At 44.4% G+C, this 19,188-nt stretch overlaps 1 protein-coding gene across 2 annotated transcripts in view; it reads right to left on the bottom strand.

Moving 5' to 3' along the window:
- Positions 1-19,188, bottom strand: part of SLC1A2 (solute carrier family 1 member 2) — a 99,436-nt gene that overhangs the window by 79,798 nt on the left and 450 nt on the right. The window contains exon 1 of one of the 2 annotated variants that reach the window (XM_056346891.1): positions 18,095-18,890. The exons of the other annotated variant lie outside the window; for it this stretch is intronic. Within the exon in view, the coding sequence (XP_056202866.1) occupies positions 18,095-18,111 (17 nt within the window). The 5' untranslated portion in view covers positions 18,112-18,890. Of the gene's footprint in view, positions 1-18,094; positions 18,891-19,188 lie in introns of those variants that run through there. 2 annotated transcript variants of the gene reach the window in all.

Raw genomic sequence — 19,188 nt, forward strand, 5'->3', positions numbered from 1 at the left:
CTAGCGCACAGCCAATTAGCTAAATAGCCTGCTTCGCAGTAGGCAAGCCCATACATTTCCAGACAGAGTGCTAGTATGTTTGTGAGCACCCGAGAAGGAATTCTAAAGAAAGTCTTTCAGATCAACAGGTAATCCAGGAAAGCATCAGAATTTACACATGTATTGTGTATTCTGTGAAAGTCTGGACTTCAGGAAAAAGACCAGCGTATTCCACCGACACCGCTTTCCTCCTGACAGCCACATGAGCAATTGTCTCACTGGAAGAAAAGTAAACCCAAAATGAAATTTTCCTCTATTAGAACTGATGAGAAGTGATTGCCAGAACATGGGCAAATAGAGCAGTCTGTACTGGCAAACCCAAGTAAACTATGCATAGTTGGCCAGGAGAGCTGCAATTAGTGTACCACCTTCCTCACATTCCTTTGTAAATAAAAATTATTTGTTCTTGCAATGAGTAAATATTTAGAGAGTAACAAACAGGCAGAATACTTGCCTTTCACTTACTAAAAGAAGTATTTGGACATGACTCTGAAAATCCTACAATGATCTTTTTTCCTCACTTCCTTTTCAATAAGAAACTGACATTTGTCACATGAATTAGTTCTAGCAACTATCAAGTCTGACTCTAGTTCAGGTGACCAACTATTGCCAACAGTCTGAAGAAAAAAATATGATAAAAAGGCTTACAGTATAAACAGAACAGAGCAGGTAGCCAGAACTGTTAAATCCTGTGCCGTTTTTTATCAGGGGGTCACTATTTGATCTGTTCAAAAACTTGAGAATGAAAAGTTTTCAGGTCTAAGGCATGCTAGAATGTATGGACAAACTTGGGGGACACTGCATGTGAACACCAATGTCCACATGAATGTGGACATTTGCACTCACAGTGACTGAGAATACACACTCACACATGAGAGTCTGCTTACGCAGTCCGCCAGGGACTGTCAAGGAGTGCAGTGCATGCAGGTCTTTGGTACAAGCTCTATCCATACAGGTACTACACAAGCTGTAGGGAACTCCCACTTCAGAAGTGGATGAGTGAATAGGAAAAGGCACTAAAAACCACAAGTGTTACAGCCAAATAGTAACTGTTACAGGCAAATAATAACTAGATGGTGAAATAAAACTTCTCATTTTTGCACAGGAAAACTCATAATGCATGATCCCACAGACCTGGAAGGATTTGCATTTTAAACAAGACTTAAAAATGCTGAGCTCTTCAAATAGAATGCACATCTGTGCATTGATTTTAAACCCACTGAAACATACTTGAGTGTTGTCACCTATATGGAACGCACAGATAAAGACAGAGACTACTACCTGATGTCACCGATGTGGACCGGTAGGACAGAGGAGATCTCTCTCCCTACTGGGGAAGTCATTGATTATTCTTATTTGCAGAGTTGTGAGTGGATTTTTTTAATGTGAAATCAGATTCAGTATTGTCCACAAAACAGATAAGCTAACTTGCCATATTTTCTTTTATGGTGGGTATTTACTGTAATTTTTCTAGCTATACACTGTAGGCCTCATGTGATCTGATGCGCCTTTTTGTCTGCCTTATTATTGTTTTCTGACTTTGTTTCTGCTAATCTACCTAATCTTTGTGGGACTTTACGGCACTCAGAAAAAGAAACATTAATCACTAGGGCAAGTTAATACTTACAGTGTGAAAGCACTAACAGTGGAACAACTTGTCAGGGATGACCGTTAGCTACATAAAGGATTTTAGAAGAGGACTAGATTGAAGGGTAAAATCTGCAGTCTTTTCTGTTCCACATACATCATTTGATTATTTTAAAAGGAATTGAGAGTGTAATTCTTGGACAGAGGGATGCTCATCTGAAAAGACACTGAAAGATACAGATACAGCTTAGCCAACTCCTATATCACCTTCTCCAGAAGTTCTGGAGAAAGGGTGTGTTGAGGAGGAAATACAAGATAAGGGTGTCTAGTCCACTCATTAACCATTATAAATGATCCCAAAGGCTGAAAATTAAAGCAGCTGCTAGAATATAAATCAGAATTTATACTGGGATGGGACTGTGAAGACCAATTCCACAGAGCCCAAATACTTCTTTCACACTGAACTCAGGACATGGTTAAATAGTGGAGAGAATCTGTCAATAAAACTTTAAGACATGTGTTTTGAGGCCAGTAATACCCAGATAAACCAAATGATAGCTTTATTGTAAATTTTGCAGTATGTCAAATCTGGTAATTTAAGACTACGCCATGTTTGTCAGTTATGTTCTAGAGACACCTGGCAAGTTGGTGGCAGATCACCACTTGGACATAACAATGACTACATGTTGGCATGTATTTCTTTTAGTAAGTTTCAGTATGTAGAATGTCTTCCGTGGCTCAGTACATGTGTGAGCATCTTCTTTAAAAACACAAGACCCTTGGCAATAACTGTTTACGGCCCATTTCAAGAACGCACACTATTCCATTTTTATTTTACACATGGTCATGTAAAAAATTCCCTACTGGGGTGTTATCTTGCTTACCTAATTGCTTATTTCAACTGGTAGACTAACTTTTTTCTGTCTCTTGCTATTTTGTCGTGCTAGGCAGCACCTGAAGTTATGTCAAGAGCATAAGCCATGAGAAAGAATCTACCTGCTGAAACATGACACGTTATGCCAGGAATTGTTAAAGAAAGCATTGGCTTCAGATAGGTTTTTGACCTTCCTTTTCCTGAGTAATTTTTTTTATAATAGTCCACAAACAAATAGCGATGGAAGGTTTGTGAAATGCAATAAGCTGGTCATCTGCTAATAAGGATCTTTCCATTCTGGCTTTTAATGAATATTTGGCACTAGTTTATTTTTCATCACTGGGAAATGTCCTATCCATCCTTCAGGCATGTACTTTTGATGTCTAAAAGCTGGTTTGCAAATCAGCCACCGTTAATAAACACATCAGTTTCACAACAGTGCTTAGAAACAGCAGTTCTGAGAAAGGCAGCCTGCCTCTAAAAATAAATAGTCGTTGTCAGGTTTTCAGATATTTTAAGCTTCAGGGGAAATAAGAAGAACCTGAGAGAAAGCAAAAGGAGAACCTAAGCATTCCCGAGCAATTTAGCAAATCTGAAGACAACCTGGTATTTTCTTTCTGTAAGAAGAGGGAAGGCACTGCAGGTCCAAGCAAAGAAGCAAGTTCAGCCCCTCACCTGGCCTCCCTCTGCTCTAGTCAGGCAGCAAAGGGGCAACCAGCATCACCCGGGATGAAAAATGTGGGAAACACTTGCATTACCTGACTGGCCATGGTGGCATGACAACTGTCCTGTCCACAGCTGCAGATTCTTGTGAGAAAGGGAGCAAACCTCACACCTTAGGTCTCCACCCACAAAGATGAGAATATATTACTTCTCTTAAGCTGCCTCCAATATCTCTGTTTAGACAGGCAGACAAATTAGGAAGGAGACATTAACCTTTCTGTACATGTTATTTTAGCCCCGAAGAGGCACATCTTAGGCATCACAGCATTACTAATTAATGCCTGGAAAAACAATGGCTCGATGTGGCCACTCTTCATATGCTGTGGGTGAGAAGGGAGGTTACCGAAACTACAGTCTTTCTTCATGGCAGGAGTATAAACAGCAGGGAAACTGGCTGGAAGTTAAAATCCTTCTCTTTCCCTTCTCTCCCCCTTGGAAATAATGAAGAAAGTAGATGACAGCTACTGTGATTTCTTTATGGTGTCTAAAGTTACCGAAATACTTCACTCAGAGGATGATGTATGGTCACTGTGTAACCCAGGGTAATTACCAGGCATTAACACACAGTACAAGACTGTAATTAATTCATCTGTCCCCCACTTTTCAGTTCTCAGTCTTGAGGCCAAGTCTGACCTCCAGGCACCACCAACTGCTGTTTCTGCAGGCCCTGTTTGACACGCCTGTCCAACCCTGTTCTGGCAAGTTCCTCTTGTGGGCTCTGACCAGCTTCCAAGTGATGACTTGCAGCGCTCCCTTGGCAAATATAAAGCCAGTGGCTTTAAGGTGAGAGCTCTAGCACTTTCTTCCCATCACCTCCAGCACTCAGCAGGCAACGGCTGCCACAAGCAGCCTACCAGTCTCAGACATGTGGCAACTGCTGAAATCCTCCCGTATTTTTGGCTGCTGCACTGATTCAGGTATCACAATCATTTCATACCTTCAATGCAGAGGCTGAACAGCAAATATTATGAACTGTTACCACCCAGTAGAATTAAACTGTCACTTAACGCTTTTTCAAGTCAATTACACCAGTCCTACACTGACATTACCTCAATTTGTCAAGGAATCTAAGCTATTGAACCAGTTTCACACGCAGGTTGAATAGCATGACATACAGCAGAAAATCACTTGTACTTATCAAAGCAAATGATGAACCTAGACTGAGTGATCCAGACACTGGGGAGAAATTCACTGATGAAACATTAATTTTCTTCATGTTTTTATTGTTAAAGGCTACATATGCTGGCTCTGCAGGATATTTTGGGGGCAGCCCAAAGTTCAGAATGGAAAGGAATAAAGTTACTGGCATTCAAGCCTTTCTATGACTACATCTTTACTATTCCCTCAAGATAGGAAATCACATTCTTTTCTTCTGATTTAGACAATATATCCAGATTAACTAACACCATTGTTATTTTGAATTAGAAACATTACTCTCAAGTGAATAAATAAAACCTACAAATTGATTTGGTTTAGGACTCCACCTTATTCCTGCTCTCACCCCAACATCAAAGGCCCATGACAACTGATGGTGTCTTTTTTTTAGCTAGAAAAAGCAGCACACAAAGAAGTTCTGGTAGTAAATACTGCCACACTCACTGCAGCTGTTCGCTGGATCTCTGTAAAGGAGTGCAAGTGGTATGAAGCAGACAACTGAACTTTTCTCCTGTGCATGTATGGAAACAGTTCATGTACGGCTGGGCTCTGAACCCCAGCCCAGGCTTTTGGACATTGCCAGCACAAAGACAAATGGCAAGATCTCAAGAGGACTAATCTCCTAAGTCGCAGGGGCTTCCAAAGCACGTACAGCTATGAAACTCATGTACCTAAACTCAACAGCCTACCTCATTTGTGGAAAGGCAAAATAACCTAACTGTTTAAGGGCACTTGTTGACACAAAACCACCATACAAGTCAAGAAGCTAGCAAGAACCCAGGTGGCCAGAACAGGATTCCTTCAGTTTGAATTTAGCTACATATATTCTTCATGCTTCACAAAATCCTTAACTGCTACTGATAGTATTTAAGCAATGAGACTTTACAATCAAGGGAGGGGGGTGGGGGAAGCATTTTGGCAAAAATAGCCAGGTATGATAAACACCAACCAACACACTGGCATTTTACTTTTTGCACTATGATTTTGCATCTACTGCCAGGTTACCTAAAATAAAATTTAAAAAAAATGGGGCTTACACAACCACACCATCCTTGCAGGTTTTGCCTGTTTCCCACCACCCAGTAAGCCTTTCCATCTATTCACTGATTTCAAGCCAGACATAATTAAGGGATCAAGATCTGAAAGACAGTAAAGTTCTGGTTATTGAGTGAGAGTGAAGATCCCCTAGACCTTCCCGAGACAGGCTGCATTGGGAGTTGAAGATTCATTCTGTTTGCAAGGGTGCCACCATGTGACACACAACCCTTACCAGAAAAAGGAGGTGGGAGTTGCTCTTAAGGAGTTCCACCTCAAGGCACTGCAGCAACTTGCTTGAAGAGACAGTGAATGCTATGGGGCCCTTCTGCCCTTAACTTTGAGCCCAGTACCATGCTTTTCAGACGGTCCTCCAGCTTCTCCTCATAAAGGGCTGTTGGGAACTCCCTTCAGCATATCATCAGGGCACATACACCTGCAATCAGGCCAGGAAAGAATGCAAGAAGGAAGGCAACAGCTAACCCTGGAAGCAGCAGCAGACTTCCTGCCAAGGTGCTTTGGTATTACAGTGACAGGTTTTGTAACACTTTTGGTCTACGTAGCTGTGAAGGTTCCTCTGGCACTTTTTATATCAATGGAATAGTATTTCCTGGCAGCTTCCAGCACAGGACACTGACATCTGCCTGTTCTAAAGCCCCCTAAAATGTTGGGTGAGGGATTCTGATCTGCTTGTCACTTCCCGTCCTAGATTGCTGTGATATAAATAGCAGCCAGGTGTTAATTAATTCCCACAGTCATGTGTGTGTTGGGATGCCATGTGTTTATATACACGTGTGCTTTTAAGGACAAACCTTATCTAAGCTACTATAGCAAGAGTTCTTACACAGATAAGGACCAGATGTTTAATTAACGAGATAGCTTTCTGCCTCAGAGGAAGTGTACCACAACTTTGCATACTTAGTACGCTGCTTCTGCCATTGTATGGGGCCAAGAACCCTCTGCACATGCAGCATGGATTTTCAACAGAAGCCTCCACGTTGTCTATGCCTGGAGACTATGGTTTACCTCCAGCCATGCTTTGCCCCAGACTGTGCTCCTCCTTACAAGCAGGCCAAGTACTGTTCACTAGCAGCTTATGTATGCAAATGTCTCAACAGGCAGGGCAGCATCTCAGCTTGTGCCCACAGAAGCGGCCACGCTGCCAGCATGCACATGAGTGTCCAGAAGATGTCAAGAACCTGCCAAGTAGGAAGCACGTACCTGAGGAGTATCAGTAACTAGCTGAGGGTAAACTTACATTAGCAATTTAATCTGAATCAGAAGCAAGCTTCTGGAGTGACAATGCCCACCTGCTGCACCCAGGTTTGCACTGCGGAGCTGCGTTGGGGCAGATGCACAGAGCTGGTTTTGGATTAAGGTACTGCATTGGGTTAAGTACCTTTGAATTGAGGAAATGCACTCTAGGAACACACCTAAGGCTCTCCACAAACTAATCAGTGTAGCGTGAACTTATCAGGACCAACTATTCCTGTTGTGCTGTACTATTGTTCATGTATACATAGCCTGAAGCCAATCTCATGAGAAATTGGCAACGCGGATGTAGTATAGTACAGTATGGTGTGCCAGCAGTATAGGGCATCACAGCCATATTCAAGAACTGAGATGTGAAGCCACTACATGGAGATAGCTGCATACCATGGATTTGTGGTATGCAGAATATCAGAACAGTTAAGGTTGGAAGGGACCTCTGGAGAGCCTCTAGTCTACTCTCATATTCCCAGTTACATGTTATAGATGGGTTGGCTTTTTTTTTTAGATCAAGGAAGCCACAGTCCTAGATGGTTGGTGATTAGTAAAAATCATAAATGCTAGCCATAATTTTCATACCATAATTTTCTCTAGAAGAAGTAACATTGAACTTTTTATTCTTTGACTGAGAAACAGGCTTTTGGGATCTGTATGGGCCTGACCTGGGATATAAAGAGTACCCATGCCTGCCTCTGTGCTAGCTTGGGACATCCATACTAGCACTTTCCCACATGCAAGCTAATTAGCCAGGCTAAGAGGCAGTCATCAACCTGGAACAATGCTGGGCAACTATAGTTACATCACCTTCAGGCTCTAAACTGGTTCCCGATCATGTTGCTCCTCCAGCTTGCAAAGACGTACCAGAGGTGTCAGTCAGCCCCTCTAAGAGGGTGCTGCACCAGACACACTTGCCCAAAGCAGTAGAAACAGTCAAGTTTGTACACAGCACCTGCCAGATAGCCTTTTGTGAATTATGTGTAGAAGCTTAGCCACACACATGACTTGTTTACCAGTGATCTCTTGTCATTGTCCCTGCCAGAGAGCACATCTCCGAGATCCAAATTTAACTCAGATGCTAGGATTAGCACAGCAAATGACAGGAGGAAAGTACAATGAATAGTTGGAAAGGCAAACACCAGGGGTTCCTGCCTCAGGGGATATGAAGTCCACCATCTGGAGAACACATGGTATGGCTTGGGGAGGCCACAAGTAAATCAGAGGTGCAGTCACTCTCAGCTTTGAAGCACAAATTTGGCAGTGGGGCTAAGTAAGACTAACTTGATTCACACAGAAATGTGAACTAGCAGGTGATACAGCTCCTCATAGACCTGTTTACCTGTCTTCCCTGGGGTAGACGTATAGGGATAAATTAATGCATTTAAACTTTTGGCAAGTGTCAGTTTCAATGCAGGTTTTACTACTACCCTCTCTAATTGTTCTAGTACCCAACTGACCATCTTCTCACTCAACACAGATTATACACTTGTATACATCACTGATTATTCTGAATATGCCAAAGGAATCATTGATTAAATTTTAACTTGCCCCAGAATATCTACTTCAGAGGTGCTGTCTATTACCTTCTTACTGGGGATGCAGCTGATAATTAGATGTAACAGAATAAGAAAAAAATCGGTTCCTGGATGAGGCTCAAGGACCTTGACTTTGGCAACAGCAGTTGCATCCTGCCCGCCCAACAGAGACAGGCAGGTAGCCCCTATGCCTATATATAATTTCCACTATTAAAACTGCTGCAAATCTGTCATTGTGAAAATCAACAGTGCAAAATACACTAACAGGTTTTGAAACTGACAGAGAGAAGGCTCAAAACTTTTTGGCAATTTTGGAAGCCGCTTCAGTGAACCAGCTGAAGCCAAAATCAGATATGCCTTTGTATGTAGCCAGACAAGAAGAAACATTTCACTCCAAATTAAACAAAACAGTACTGAAGCACAGAGACTTGGCAAAACCTTTTCTCAGTGGGCTGTCTTCACAGAGACCCTAGGTAAATTGTCAGTGTCTAGCAACCAGGAAAGAGAACTACTATTTAAAAAAAAAAAAAGAAAAAAAAAAAAGACAAAATAGAAGCCACAAAGGACTAGAAATAAAAGAATGACAACAAAGATGGCACAATACTGTGCTCAGTTTGGGGCCCTTCACAATAAGGCAGACATTGAGGTGTTGGAGTGTGCTCAGAGAACGGCAATGAAGCTGGTGAAAGGTCTAGAGAACAGGACCTATGAGAAGTGGCTGAGGGAACTGGGGTTGTTTAACCTGGAGAAAAGAAGGCTCAGGGGGACCTTATTGCTCTCTACAATTACCTGAAAGGTGGTTGTAGTGAGGTGGGGGTAGGTCTCTTCTCCCAGATAAGAAGGGACAGGACAAGAAACAACAACCTCAGGCTGGGCTGGGGGAGATTTAGATCGGATATTAGGAGAAATTTCTTCACTGAAAGGGTGGTCAAGCATTGGAACAGGCTGCCCAGGGAGGTGGTTGAGTCACCATCCCTGGAAATATTTAAAAGACATGTAGATGTGGTGCTTAGGGACATGGTTTAGTGGTGGACATGGCAGTGTTAGGTTTATGGTTGGACTCAACGATCTTAAGGGTCTTTTCCAACTCAGACAAATCTGATTCTAAAGTGTAGGACGGAAGCCAGCATCTAATGGTAAAAGAGAAAGCCAGATGTTACTGTGGAAAGATATGACAAAGGTGGAATTAAAATACGCTGGTATGACAGAAACAGCAGCAAAGTCTACTAAATAAAACTGTTGAAGAAAGGAGACAGTATCTGAAATGGAGCAATGAAGCATACATATGTACTTGCACATACACATATATATATACACACAATATATATTACAGTTGTAGGTGACTCCTTTCCAAGGGGAATGGAGGGTCCAGTATGCCAGACAGACCCTCCTCTTAGGGAGGCCTGATCTCTCCCTGGGGCCTGAGTTAAGGACGTTACTAGGAAACTTCCCAGCCTGGTATGGCGCTCAGACTATTACCCGTTACTGCTCTTCCACTTGGGTGACAATGAAGCCACAACGCATAGTCCAAGGGTGATCAAAAAATACTTCAGGGCCTTGGAACAGTTGATGAGGGAATCTGGAAATGCACAGGCAGTGGAAAAGCACGGACAGGTATCCTGGGAAAAATATAGGGATGCTGCCCAGTTGTGTAGGGATGGGGTCAGGAAGGCCAAGGCACAGCTGGAGCTGAACTTGGCAAGGGATGCAAAGAATAATAAGAAGGACTTCTACAGATAGGTCAGCCAGAAAAGGAGGGTCAGGATGGGGACTGGGGAAGGAAAGTCCTTCCCACTGTAAAAGAAGATCAGGTTTATGACTACCTGAGGAACCTCAACATAGATAAGTCTATGGGACCTGACAACATGCATTCCAGAGACCTGAGAGAGTTGGCTGCCATGGCTGCCATGACTTCTTAAATACCATGGAGGGTGGCTTGGCAGCTAGGTGAAGTCCCTGGTCACTGGAAAAAGGGAAACATTGCACCCATTTTTAAAAAGGGTAGAAAGGAGGACCCTGGGAACTACCGACCTATCGGCCGCACCTCTGTGCCTGGGAATATCATGAAACAGACCCTCCTAGGAGCTGTGCTACAGCACATGGAGAACAGGGAGGTGATTTGAGACAGCCAGCATGGCTTCACCAAGGGCAAGGCCTGCCTCACCAACCTAGCAGCCTTCTATGTTGGAGTGACTACCTCAGTGCACAAGGGAAGAGCTACAGATGCTGCCTATCTGGACTTCTGTAAGGCACAATCCCCCACAACACCCTTCTCTCTAAACTGGGGAGCTATGGATTCGATGGGTGGACTGTTTGGTGACTGAGGAATTGGCTGGATGGCCACATCCAGAGGGTAGTGGTCAATGGCTCCACGTCCAGATAAAGACGGGTGATGAGTGGTGCCCCTCAGGGGTCCACATTGGGACCAGTACTGTTCAATATCTTCATCAATGATATAGACAGTGGGATGCACTCTCAGCAAGTTTGCAGATGACACCAAGATGAGTGGTGCAGTTGGCACACCCGAGGGATGGGATGCCATCCAGAGGGACCTGCACAAGCTCAAGAAGCAGAAAGCAACCTAGAAAAAATATTGATTTTTGACTTTGTGATTAAATTTTTAAGAAGTCAAGAAATAGATCAGTCACCACCACACTAAAATATGTTAAGTCTTTCAGCAAAATTTAAAAAATAAAACAGAAAAATAAACAAATTGTTTTAGTCAACCCAAAATATTTCCTTAATACACAGTGAAGTGCTTGCCTTTGTATTGGAGGCCCTACCATTTAATTTTAGTCTTCCTTTTTTAATTGATCTTTTTTTCAATTGAAAAATAATTTTGAAATTAAAATGTTTGGGCTGAAACTAGTTTTTACTTATCAAAACCAAATGCTTAGATGTTTTTCATTTTTAAATTCCCTTTCCACTTCCTTTTCCTTAAAGCACTTCAATGAAATTGATTTCTCAGACATGTCAATGAACCTGAAATACTGCATTTTGGTGAATTTCTCACCCATTCTCCTGAAAACAACTGTAATTAGCAGAAGTGTTCCTTAATTCTTTTATGCCTTGGTTCTTTATTGTTCTTCCTTGTAAGGATTCCCAATGTAGAATTGCTTACACGAGATCAAATATGTTCTAGATAAAAGTTGGAAAATATGATGATCTTTGAACCTAGTCTCTTTCCCAAGCACTGAGATGTGTATTGTAGCCAATTGTCTTATCACTTTCTTTGAAATTAATATAGAAGTAGGATTAAATATATAAAAGCACACTTATTTTTATTGCTTTCATGCCTCTGAAAATAGCATTTTAAACTAATGAGCTGGAGGCTAGAAGTGTGAAATATTTTACCGATTTGGCAAGAAAGTAGTTTTCATTAGCAGACTGACAACAAGACAGATGATGGATTTGACAGATTCAGCCAATGTTTTCAGGAACTCATACAATTAATTGTTCTAAATAACAGGTATTGCAACACATTGGACTGGAGAAGAGAATTAAATCATACAAAAAAATGAAAAGGTATTAAATGAGGAAGTACTGAAGTTGAAGGCCCACTTGTTAGCACTGCACCTTCTCTCCACACCCCTCCCAAGCATACAGCTGGCTCCTGTATGAACACAGCTCTTTGCAGACAAGCCTGGTACTGCAGGCTGGGGTTAGCGGGGGTTCTGCGTCTCCCCGCATACACCGCCCCAGTACTCCCACCATCGCATACACCGCCCCAGTACTCCCACCATCGCATACACCAAGAAGGAACCTGTAGCAGCACAAGCAAGCTATCAGGCTACAACAAGGCTTTACATTTGGTCAGATCCTACTGTCTATACTGTTTCTCCTTCCTCCAGAGGTCAGACCCTCCTCACGGCTATTTAACCACTTAGAAGAACGAGCTACAGCTGCACATCATGCACATCGTCCATGTCAATCAACCCACCGCCTTCGAGGCAAGGCCACAGCTGCATGTTATCAATGTTAATCAACCCACTGCCTTCATTCCTCTACAGGAACCCACATGGAAAACATACTGCTATACAGGTGAAACAAGATGGAGTTTTAACAACTGCCTTTTTTAACTGAAAAACTGTGACCCTTTAAACACTGCTCACAAATTTACAGTTATTAGTGATCTTGGTTGGGACAGCCTGTAGATCAAGGGGAAACAGGAAGACAAGGAAGAAAAATAAAATGCAGTAATTTGCATGTCTAGAAAATACTGCTTTGTATGCTCAGTTCTTAGTGCTCTTGTACATATACATCTACATGTACGATACCACAGAAAGCTACAGCAAGGCAAGACTTTCAGAAATTTTAGCTGTGTTTTAAGGAAGCACTATCTCCCTTTAGGCTTTGTATATCTAATCCAATACTTATTTTTTCAAAAAAGTTCAGAATAAAAACGTAGACTTTATAAGAAGTACTTCAATCCTTGTGCATCTATATAAAGATCTGGACACATAGAAAAATTAAGTCAATGTCTAGGTAACAACTTCTTTTTGAAAGCATAGCTCAGGGCCAAACTGAAGGTTGGAGCCATAAGAACTATCATGTCATCAGATTAGTTTTCAGGAACATGAGCTATCTTCTGTAGAGCTTAATTCTATTTTATTGAAATCGATGAGAGATTTGCAATTGACAACAGTGAAATGAGGTCAGAGCCACAGCTGATATGTCTAATTAATAGGCTACATCCAGTCCATCTGTCCCACAAAATGTCTGAGAAAGAGCATAGGGTAAAACATCTCCATCCTGAGTAGGTGCTGTTCAAATCCTGAATATAAATAACAGTGGGAGCACTCGGAGAATTTCATCCTCTGAAGTATCTAAACATTTGCGCCAGCACATTTCATCAAGTTTCCATATAGAGGCATTTTGTGGGTAAATTATAGAGTAAAAACTCAGATGACAAGAAATCTGTGGGTGTGCTTGTTGTACATATTGTGGCAGATCCTGAAAACCACTCTCCTATGTAGATGCCTGAACCCTACCATGAAACACAAAGCTAATTTTTTCTGACTCACCTAGGTGTGTCCTGTTGTCTGTCGGCTAGGCACATAATACATTTTGGCCATCTCCCTTTCAGGCTTTGTCTGGACAATACAGCAAAGGGCTTTAGGACTCCTACTCCCAAGACCTAAAACCACCACAACTGCATGACTAAAACACTAATCCTGTATAATAAATTAATTCTTAAGGCTCAAATTTGTTCAAAAAACGTTGACAGGTTAACTTGTATCCGCAGGGCTTGATGCCAGGTAAGGTATTTATTATTTGTGTCTCCTACATTAACTTTATGTTCAATTGACTAATATTCATCTTTCTACAGCTACTATAAAACTTTTGTAAGTTCTATACTATGTGCTGTGCCTAAATTTAGAGAAATCAAATCATACACTCCCTGATCTGTACCAAACTCATACTGTTTGGTGATCCGGTGGTACAGACAAACCATATTCATAACTGTGGAACTGTAGCTTTAGAGAAGTGAAACTTAAGATGAAGACAAAGTATCTATAGAAGAAGAATGTAGGAACAGTCAGGTTTGGAAAGGAGGACAGGACCTCAGCTGTTTTGTTTGGTTATTTTTGGGGGTTGGGTTTGTTGGGTTTTGTGTTTGGTTGTTTGGTGGGGTTGTTCTTTTTTTTGAGGGGGGGTGTCTGTTAAGTGAGATATTGATGAAGTCAAAAATCAAGACAGGGATCTCTGTAGCTTGCATGCAATATTTCTACTACTATGAACAGAATGGGAGCTCTGCATCTGTTCCATTTCATATTACATAAGCACCATTTATATTAAGTGTACATAGGATTGTGAAGCACTTACAACTGTTTCACTGATCAAACCACAATGCTAAGCAATTACCCAGACTTCTGTATTTTCAGACGTAATAATGTTTCAGTGTACTATTCCACTTCAGTAGATTTATTTTGTGGCAGGGTGCATACACACACACACACACAGACCTGCCTGTTAACTGTGTGCCATATATCCATAAGGGTAACATCTCTGTTCTTTTATAAACCTGCCTTGGGGCTGTTTTGTAGCACCGAGACCAACAGAAATGGAAGAGCCCATATCAGTGTCATTAAACTCTCCAGAATATGGTGATCATATCCAAACTGCCCGCTGGGAATGGCCACTGGCCCACACTGACTGCCTAACCCTGCCTGTGAGCTGGGAGAGGGGCTGCCCGGCCAAAGCCATGGCGGGACGGCTGCGAGGCAGACCTGCACACAGAGGGTTGAGCTCCGGGCTCAGACACCTGATCTGCCTGTCTAATTCACTACTATAGACGCAGTGATAGTGTCTCCTAGTGGCTATATTCCTGAAGGAACAGCCCCAAACCCAAACTTCATACCTGGAAGTCCCACTCTTCAAAAGTACATAAAATACAAATGCGTTTCTAGATTTTTAGAGTATCTAAAACAGCATCACTCAAATAGGTAAAATAAAACAATTTCAACACTCAAGGTTTAATATCTGAGTTACAAAGTCGTCAGCTGATTTAACATCTAAAGTCTATCTCTAGGTTACGCATATGTGGGTTTTTCTAAAAAAGAAGTAGCAAAGGTATTGCATTCTTTCCTTTTGAAACAGTAACACTAAAGAGAGAGACGAGAGCCAAAACAAAGCCATTTGAAGCAAGGTGTTCAGGACTTCGCTCAAAGGTCTGAAGACAAGCATGGGCATCAATCGGATCAGACTCAATCTCATTTAACCATTAGGTCCTCTCAGACCCTGTAAGACCAAAGGAAATTCTTAAATGCTCTGCTACAGTAAGTCTCCATAGGTTCAACCTACCACATACTGAGCCCTATGCCAGACACCACAATCTATGAACTAATGCTGCTGGATATCTGAACCACGCTGAAGATTCATGAAAGGTGATGTCAGCATAGATCAGAAGGCCACTTCTCCCTGCAGCACCCTGTCTGCAGTCACAGCCAGCAGAGGATGTTTAAACAGAGAACATAAAAACAAGCCATCCTGAACAGTATCAGTACTTGATTCTAGCCATTCCTCCTGGAACTTCCTATTTTCTGTTTTCAGCACCAGCTAAACATCAAAAATCCATCTCGGTAATGAGATCTGTATCAGGGGATTTTGTGAAAGGCAGACTTAACAGTCAAGATACAGACAGTGTATTCAACAGTAAGCCAAAGCCCCACTAGCTGGAACTACCGAGAGGTAGACCCAGAGGACACGTAGGTTTGATTTTTGCCATGCTGGGGAACATTTCCTTTCTCATTATCAACTGACTGAGGTTTCTCATTGTCCGCCATCCTCTTGGAACAGAAAGATTTGGGCAGCAAATTTCGATACATGGGTTAACCAAGTAAGACACTGAAAGAAAAAATAGGTGCAAACAAGGAAATCTTTCAAATCCTGGCTCTAAGTGATCACTGCTTCTTAACATAACACGGAACACAGATTTGCCTTCCTCAGTGTGTATATCAAGGCCTTCTGTTGTCCGCCTTTTGTTTTCCACCTTTTGTTGCATCCTGTCACACCCCTGACATCTCCACTTTGGGGATTTTATATAAGCTCCCCTGTTAGAGGAGAAATAACACGCTGCAAAAATGGCTGTGGTTGGAGTAGCTCTATCACAACAAAATAAAGCCTTTATATACTTCAGATCTTGACTAACGTTATCTATCTGAACATTCCAAGAGCCACCAGGCATAAACCTGGAGTGCACACAGTTTGTCCCCACTTCCAGCAGGTCTTTCTCTGTGTATTTGTGTCTGTCTGAGATAACACTGCTCTGCTTGCGGCAACAGGGACCTTCTGCTACCTTTTTCCCACTGTGCCAGTGCTGATGGAAAGCCTGCCTTGAACAAGGTCTGGTGGTATTCACTTCCTGATGATCCTCATGGTGCTTGAGTTTGCTGACCTTTAGGCCAGAATATAAAGCTTATCTCCATCCTCAGCTTTTTACTTGAGGGGAGGGGAAGATGACAATTTTGTTTTGGAAGAGGTTCTCACTGGTAAAAAAGGGATTGACAAGTGAAACGCTTCCCACTCAACTTGTTTTCCACACCTCCTTCAGCTACTGACAAGCACTAGTTGAATCATATCAAATAAACGGTTTCAGCTTGTCTTAGTCTAGGTAAGTTTCCTAAAAAGTTTGAAAGCAAAGCCTAAAGTTTTGTTTATTTTGTCACCCTGTCCAGTAAGGAAAGCAAAAGCATGCATCTATTGAAGCCTTTCTGTTTCTGGCACTCTGATTGTTTTTAGCCCACTGTTCAGCCAACTTCTTTTAAAAGCACCTCTCCTTCTACACACATATAAAACCTCCTTACATCCAAAGTTGAAAATCCCTCTGACACAGCCACCTCTCATCACACCTCCTCTTATTAAACCCCTGCACAACAGATCTCACATTCCCCCACCGGTCTGAAACAGGCATAGACATCTACAGCCACCTTATGTGGGAATGAAAATAACAAGTGACCGGAGCACTTGGAGTTTGAGTAGTCCAAGGAATACAGAAGGGACAGAGAAGAGAGAGGCTGGTTCCTTCATCTCTGAGCTCCTTCCTCGTGGCTCCAATTATTTTTTGACAATATCTAGTTAAGTGACTTCATCATCAGAGGAAATGCTACAGGGCAGAATAAACTGCTGGGCTGCTACCAAAACAGGAATGCACAAATTTAGAGCAGAAATTCCCCACAAAGGCAAGGCAGTAGCAAACAGTAAGTTAGTTACCTTTGTCACAGTCCCGTGAAGAGCCAGAAGAGCCCCACAGATTTGCCCTCTGTCAGATCTGGGGGACAGTCCTTTCTCTAATACAACCAAAGCTAATACTTTCTAACCTTCCACACCTCTCAAGCCAACTGCTCAGAGGCCACTCTGCAGAGAGCCAGTTCCCTCCTTTGTCCAGGTAACGGGACACTTGCGTGCACACCCTCCCAGACATGTGTCCAGTTATTTAAATCAGCTCAGCAAGTCTTTCAGCCTGAGAGACACAAAAGCAATATAAACAGAGCTTCCTTTTGCACTCTGTCCTCAGACAGTCCTATCCAGAGCAGATCATGCTGATACAACCTGACAACATCCAGGGATAAAGGGGAGGCTCACACCAGATGCAGTCTAATACTAGATAGTATTATAAGAGGGCAACCAGAGATCAAATAAATGTTTTCTTTTCTTTCTTACTACCAGTTACTCTGTAAAGTGAACAAGCCCCCAGCCCCATCAGAGCAGCAAAGCGGCTGATCCTTGCAATCCTGTCATGGGTAGGGAGAAAGGTTTCCTTCCAAGTAACGCTACCAGGGCTGAAGTGTGTTTGCTTTTCTTTAAAACCTCTTGTATAACCCTTTGCCCTTCCCAGCATTTCTCTTGCTAGCACTGTAACGGATTTGGCACAAAACTGCAAAATTGCAAAACTCCTCAAGAAGTTAGATTTGTTTGTTGCCTCTTTAAGGGGGGGGGGGGGGGGGGGGGGAATGGGACACGGACAGCTCCTCGATTCTTTTTGAACTATTGATGATGATGATTATTATTATCATTATTATTATTATATTAGGAGGCAGCTCCCCCCTCCACCTCTGAGTTAACCATTCACTTGGACTCTTCTTTCAGGCAGGTGGTTTAAGCTTCATCTGCCCTCCAGGGGTTAAATAAAGAAGTGATGGGAGGAAAACCAAAACCTTTCCAGTGGCTCATATTTGAAATTCTTTTTTCCCTCTCCCTCTCCTAAATGGGGCTCATCTGCTTCTCGTTTCCTCTTGCTCCCTAATTATTCCGTTAGGGAATGGCGAGGGGCAAGGATTAACAATGAAGCAGATGACAGGAAACTGTTACCAAAAGCACAATGCCGGACCCCCCCGCCCTCATCCTCCCGTTCCTCCCTCCCAAGCGACGGTCCCCTCACCCTTCGGTCGATGCCATGGTCCCGAAAGCCCCCCTGTCTTCTCAAGAGTCCAAGGGATTATTTTGGACAGTAGTGCGCGAAGGAGGCTGGCTCTTTGGGATAACCCTCGCCCGCGTCTCGGAAGGAGCGCGCAGTTCCGTGTAATCCCGGCGCTCCGCAGGGCGCGGATCCGGCGGCTCGGCTCCGCCGCTCTCCCTCCCGCCGCCGCCCAGCGAGGGCTCCCCGTGCCCGGGGACGGGCGCTGCTGCCCCCGGCCGTCCAGCAGTGGCCGGCGGGGCGCGGAGGCGCTGGCACCCGGGCTGCGATGGCCGGCGCCCTCCCCTCGCCGCGGGGTGCGTGTGCGTGTGTGTGTGTGTGTGCGTGTGCGGGAGGTGGGGGTGACTTCACATCGGCGCGGTGCTGGCTGAGGCTGGATTGGAAGGTTTTAGCCCTCGAGCCGTGGATTTGCAGTCAATCCCTCTCTATTTTAGGCACGGGCTGACATCACGAGCCGTTGTTACTCCTATAAATCCCCCCAACCGCTCCTTGACAGAAGCGGGGTGGGGGGTGGGGGCAGAGGGGCAGCGAGCCCCTCGCAGGGGGAGGGCCGGGCGCCGCCGACCGCGACCTGCCCCGCTCGCCGCGGGCCGCCACCGCCTCCCCGGGGCAGGCCCGGCCCTCCGCACCGAGAGGGCTCGCCGGGACTCTGGGGAGCCGGCCGGGAGCGACGGGAGGGAGCGACCCCCCCGCCACACACACACACACACGGTGGGCGCCCGACTGCCGCCGCATGCCCCTCGTGTTCCCCGGCGTGCGGGCCAGCGGGAGGGGGTCCCACAGCCCGCCCGGCCCAGGGGCCCGCCGCTGCCTCCCCGCCTGCCGGGCCGCGCCCCCGCGACCGAGGCACCTGCCCCGCCACGCCGCGGCGGCAGCAGGCTCCCCAGGCGGCGCGGCACGGCGCGGCCGCCGCTCGCCGGCCCCGGCCCGTTCAGCCCGCCGCGGGAGCCGCCCCGTCTCGCCGGAGCGGCCCAGGCCCCGCTGTCAGCCGCGGCAGGACCGAGAGGCCGTGGGGCGGCCGGCCGGCCCGCCCGTGCTCGGGGACGAGCGGGGCACGG

The sequence above is a fragment of the Falco biarmicus genome, chromosome 7 (assembly GCF_023638135.1).
Source record: "Falco biarmicus isolate bFalBia1 chromosome 7, bFalBia1.pri, whole genome shotgun sequence".
NCBI lineage: Eukaryota > Metazoa > Chordata > Aves > Falconiformes > Falconidae > Falco > Falco biarmicus.